This window comes from Camelina sativa, chromosome 13 (genome assembly GCF_000633955.1).
Source record: "Camelina sativa cultivar DH55 chromosome 13, Cs, whole genome shotgun sequence".
In the NCBI taxonomy this organism is placed as follows: Eukaryota; Viridiplantae; Streptophyta; class Magnoliopsida; order Brassicales; family Brassicaceae; genus Camelina; species Camelina sativa.
In genome coordinates, this window is record NC_025697.1 from 376586 (window position 1) to 382285 (window position 5700).

The 5700-nt window shown below is 36.7% G+C and overlaps 1 protein-coding gene across 1 annotated transcript in view; it reads left to right on the forward strand.

Annotated features, from left to right (window-relative positions):
• Window positions 3675–5700, forward strand: part of LOC104734194 (pentatricopeptide repeat-containing protein At5g01110-like) — a 3353-nt gene continuing 1327 nt past the window's right edge. Inside the window, exon 1 of the mRNA XM_010453721.2 lies at window positions 3675–5698. Within this exon, the coding sequence (XP_010452023.1) occupies window positions 3724–5698 (1975 nt within the window). The 5' untranslated portion in view covers window positions 3675–3723. The remainder of the gene's footprint in view (window positions 5699–5700) is intronic.

Consider the following 5700-nt stretch of genomic DNA (forward strand, 5'->3'; position numbering starts at 1 on the left):
AGCTAAAAAGTATATCGACGAAATCTTTACCGGACTCAGCGAATACAACTTTCTTCTTCTCTTCATCTATGAGTAGTTTCAAGCTTATCACCGAGTTCTCCAAATCACCTGACATGTTTCGATTTACAGAATCTGCATTGAATACATTTCAAAATCAATCAATCAAGATAGTCCCCAAAATCAGAGCCATGATTGAGAGACAAAATTCGCATCGAAACAGTTAAAAAGGTAAGATCTTTACAAAAAAAAAGAAAAAAACAATCTTTGATCTGATAGATTATGAACAGAAGCGAAAACGAACAAGGCGGGTTCTGTTTATTATATATGTGCTAAAATCACAATAAGACTAAACAATTAACAGAAACATCAGAAGAAGATATAGACTAATGTCACAAAACAAGAACGGGTTTGTTTCGATTAGAGACAGCGGAAACTGCAAACAGATCAATTCCTGGGAAAAAAAAAACTTGCCGTTGTAGATTCTCGAGATAATCAAACAAAACAAGAGGGAAACGAAAGATTGTACCTTTTCAGCTAAATTTCTTCCTCTTTGGTTATGATTTGACAGTGATTTGGGCAATTCTCTTCTCTCGATAGGCAGTTTTAGGGCTTCTAAACAGTGATGAACACTCGAGCGGGAACATATTGTTAATTAAAAATGGTTTAACTTTAAACCGTTCAAATTTTAATAATTTAACAAAATATTGAAGATACCAGACCAGAGTGACCATGATGTTTAACAAGATTGGTAGATTAATAAATATTCTTCTTAAACCTCTCTCATTTTGTATATTTAGTTTCTAATATTTTTTAAAAAACTTTTAAATCCATTAAAAAAAAAAGTTTTTAAAACAAATAATATGAATTTGAATGCTAAATGAACTTAATAATGTGAAAACAAATTGAACTTATGGAATCTCTAACGATCAATGATGACGGGATCCAAAATCTGGTTAGTTTCACATTATTTTGTTGATTTAACATTCTAATATATTTTGTTTCTTTTTAAAACCATTAAAATCTATGGGGAAAAAGACTTATTTACAAATGCTAAAAAATTAACATAACAATGTGGATACATATTGGACTTGTCGAATCTCTAATGATCAATGATTATGTCAAATAACAGGATCCAAAATCCCGTTAGTTCTCACATCATTTTGTTGATTTAACATTCTAATTTATTTTGTAAACAACTTTAAAATCCATGAAAAAAAAACAAAAAAAAAACTCTACTTATTAGCATTCTAATATTTTTCAAAAACATGAAAATCCACGGAAAAACAAAACTTCTTACAAATAATAGGAACTTGAATACTAAATTAACAAAACAATGTGAATACAGATTGGACTTATGGAATCTCTAATGATCAAAGACTATGTCGAATGACGGGATCCAAAATCGGGCTAGTTTCACATCCTATTGCAAATTCTAATTCAAGTTCCTATTGTAAAAAAAGAAAATAATAATAATAATAATAATAATAATGAAAGTAATAAAAATAAATAAAATATGTGGGTGAAAAAAGTATTAGGGGAACAAAATAAGATGGGACAGAAATTGACCTCAGTATTTTCATGGGGTTGCAAGGAGAGAAGGAGTGGATTTGGGAACCCGAGATTTGAGGAAGGAGATTGTTGTAATTGTAAGCTATGGAAGAGTACCCATGTCATGTCATGAGGACGGCCTCTTGCTCTTGGCGCAGTTATTAGAGTAGACTAGGAGATTTCGATTTCTTGATTCCACCGTAAAATAAGGAACTAGGTTAGCTAGTTGTGCTTTGACTTTATATTTGACACCAAAGCAGCTTTTAAATCCATCATCATCTCATTCATTCATGTTTTTTCTGTAAGAAAAACCTGAGATTAAATCAATCATAAAGTGATAAAACACATACTAATATTTAGTACTAATTACTAAGATCTGCACAGAAAAAAAAACTCAGGGAAAAATTTGATGTATTAATAAAAAAACTCACCGTACATAGCAATTAAGAACATGGGAGGCTTAAGGTAAGGATCCGGTAAAAATAAGGAGAAAGTTCGTCATTGAACTGGAAACACGACCTGAGGCTGGGATGATGACCCCAAACGTACTTGTGGAAACCCTAAGCCTGTAATTGCAGTTGCAGAATCCATTACGTAAAACGAATCGTTCTGCAAATATAAAAAACAAGAATATATATCATTGTTACGAATTGGAAGAAGTAGGAATATGTAAGAGAGGATTGAGTCTATGCAGACGACGAAAAAATATGGAAGAGAGGATCAGAGATTAGAAAGAAGGTGGTACCGTGTTTGTAGTTTGCTGTAGAGATGAAAAACAGAGAGAATACGCATCAGAGATGGTGGTATAGTACATATAATAAGCATCAGAGAAGAGACTCCTCCTTGACCTTGTTATCAAATTCAAAAACAGATAACAAAAGGAAACAAGTCGCGGACTCGTTGTTATAAATTACTCAACGCGCATCTCTCTTGCTTAGAAAAATGTAATTTCTTTTGTTACCGTTGTGATCAGTTTCCTTTTATTTATTTATTTACTTACATATGTAATAAAAGTAGTATTAATTGTTTTGCATAATAATAATATGGGCACAGTAATATCATTGTTACTGTTACTAATAACAAATTAAAAAAATAAAGGAAACAATTGAACCCAAAAAATTACACAACGCAACTCTCTTTACTTTTTAAAAAAAAAGTAATTGTTTTGTTACCGATGTGATCAATTTCCTTTTTTTTTTTTTTTTTTTTTATCTCATGAATATTACGTAAACTCTCCTTACTCGTCTCTTCTTCCCCACCGAGATGTTCTACGATCTATCATCTGTCCGTCTTCATTCAATCCAGAACAATCTCAGAGTCTGGTTTCGAGGATGGCTTTAGAGAATCATCGTCCGGCGATGAAGAAGATCAAATTAAAAGAATCTACGTCACATCACGTCTGGTGCGGCGAGAGCTACAGAATGGGCTTGCGTCTGAGCTTCGCTATTGGGCTTTGGTTTACACCAAGAGAATCATCGTCCGACGATGAAGAAATTTTTAGTCCATTTTGATTTTAATTAATAATTTAAAATATACAGTAACCGGCGTTATATGGGCTTTTTATGGGTCCAATTCAAACCGGATTGAGAGCCACAATAACGGCGTCGCTTTGCTGAGTTCTTCTCTGAAAGAAGACTAAGAAGAACATTACCCAGAAATTCAAGTGAAGAAAGAAGAGACCAAATTGAGAGAGCTTTCAAAGTTTCCATTTTTTTTTTCCCTCAGTCGAAATCAAATTGAGTCTCTCTCTCTCTCTCTCTCTCTCTCTCTCTCTCTCTCTCTCTCTCTCTCTCTCTCTCTCTCTCTCTCTCTCTCTCTCTCTCTCTCTCTCTCTCTCTCTCTCTCTCTCTCTCTCTCTCTCTCTCTCTCTCTCTCTCTCTCTCTCTCTCTCTCTCTCTCTCTCTCTCTCTCTCTCTCTCTCTCTCTCTCTCTCTCTCTCTCTCTCTCTCTCTCTCTCTCTCTCTCTCTCTCTCTCTCTCTCTCTCTCTCTCTCTCTCTCTCTCTCTCTCTCTCTCTCTCTCTCTCTCTCTCTCTCTCTCTCTCTCTCTCTCTCTCTCTCTCTCTCTCTCTCTCTCTCTCTCTCTCTCTCTCTCTCTCTCTCTCTCTCTCTCTCTCTCTCTCTCTCTCTCTCTCTCTCTCTCTCTCTCTCTCTCTCTCTCTCTCTCTCTTATCAAAATGGTTGTTCACCGGATAATACCTTTCAGAATCTCCCGCGTAAAAGACCCTCTCACTCGATTCAGACCTCTCAAAACCTTGACAACATCTTCATCACCCTCTCCCGAATTCGAACCCTCTTCTTCTTCAACTTCGTCTTCGGATTCAGATTCAGATTCGTTCTTGGTAGAGAAGATTTGTTCCAGTCTGAAGCAAGGTAACAATAATAATAATGCCGCTTCTTTGAGAAATCAGCTAATTCGATTAAACCCTTTAGCCGTCGTTGAGGTTTTGTACCGCTGCCGCAATGATTTGAGTCTAGGTCAAAGGTTCATTTATCAATTAGGGTTTAACTTTCCGAATTTCAAGCATACGTCTTTGTCTTTAAGCGCAATGATTCATGTTCTGGTGAGAAGTGGGAGATTGTCGGATGCTCAGAGTTGTCTTCTTAGGATGATTAGGAGGAGTGGTGTTTCTAGGGCAGAGATTGTGAATTCCTTGGTTTCTACGTATAGTACTTGTGGTTCGAATGATTCGGTTTTCGATTTGTTGATTAGGACCTATGTTCAGGCTAGAAAGCTTAGAGAAGCACTTGAGGCTTTTACATTGCTGAGAAGCAAAGGTTATACTGTTTCCATCGATGCTTGTAATGCTCTTATGGGAAGCTTGGTGAGGGTTGGGTGGGTTGAATTGGCTTGGGGAGTTTATCAGGAGATTTCTCGGAGTGGTGTTGGTATGAATGTTTATACTCTCAATATCATGGTTAATGCTCTGTGCAAAGATGGTAAAATGGAAAAAATTGGAACTTTTTTATCAGAAGTGCAAGAGAAGGGAGTTTATCCGGATATTGTAACATATAATACATTGATTAGCGCCTACTCTAGTAAAGGTCTCATGGAAGAGGCATTTGAGTCGATGGATGCTATGCCGAGCAAAGGGTTTAGTCCTGGTGTTTATACTTATAATACTGTTATAAATGGGCTGTGTAAGCATGGGAAATACGAGAGAGCCAAGGAAGCTTTCGCTGAGATGTTGAGATCCGGGTTGAGTCCTGACTCCACTACCTACAGATCGTTGCTTATGGAGGCATGTAAGAAGGGAGATGCAGTCGAAACGGAGAAGATTTTCAGTGATATGAGATCTAGGGATATTGTTCCGGATCTGGTTTGTTTTAGCTCGATGATGAGTCTTTTTGCTAGGAGTGGAAATCTAGAAAAGGCGTTAGTGTATTTTAACAGTGTGAAGGATGCTGGTCTGATTCCTGACAATGTGATCTACACCATTCTTATCCAAGGGTATTGTAAAAAAGGTATGATCTCTGAAGCTATGAATTTGAGAGATGAAATGCTTCGGCAGGGTTGTGCTATGGATGTTGTGACCTACAACACCATTTTGCATGGGTTATGCAAGAGGAAAATGTTGAGGGAAGCTGATAAATTGTTCAACGAAATGACCGAAAGGGGTTTGTTTCCAGATTCTTACACTTTAACCATACTGATTGATGGACACTGTAAGCTCGGAAATCTGCAAAACGCAATGGAGCTTTTTAAAAAGATGAAGGAAAAGAGAATCAAATTCGATGTTGTGACGTACAACACGCTGTTAGATGGGTTTGGTAAAGTAGGCGATATCGACACAGCGAAAGAGATATGGGCAGATATGGTATCAAGAGAGATACTTCCCACTCCAATATCTTACAGCATTATGGTTAACGCTTTGTGCAGTAAAGGCCATCTTTCTGAGGCATTTCGAGTTTGGGATGAAATGATCAGTAAAAGTATAAAGCCAACGGTTATGATTTGTAACTCTATGATAAAGGGATATTGCCGCTCTGGTAATGCTTCAGATGGAGAAAGCTTTTTGGAGAAGATGATCTCAGAAGGATTTGTGCCGGATTGCATCAGTTACAACACATTGATATACGGTTTTGTCAAAGAAGAAAACATGAGCAAAGCTTTTGGTTTGGTGAAGAAGATGGAGGAGAAGCAAGGAGGATTA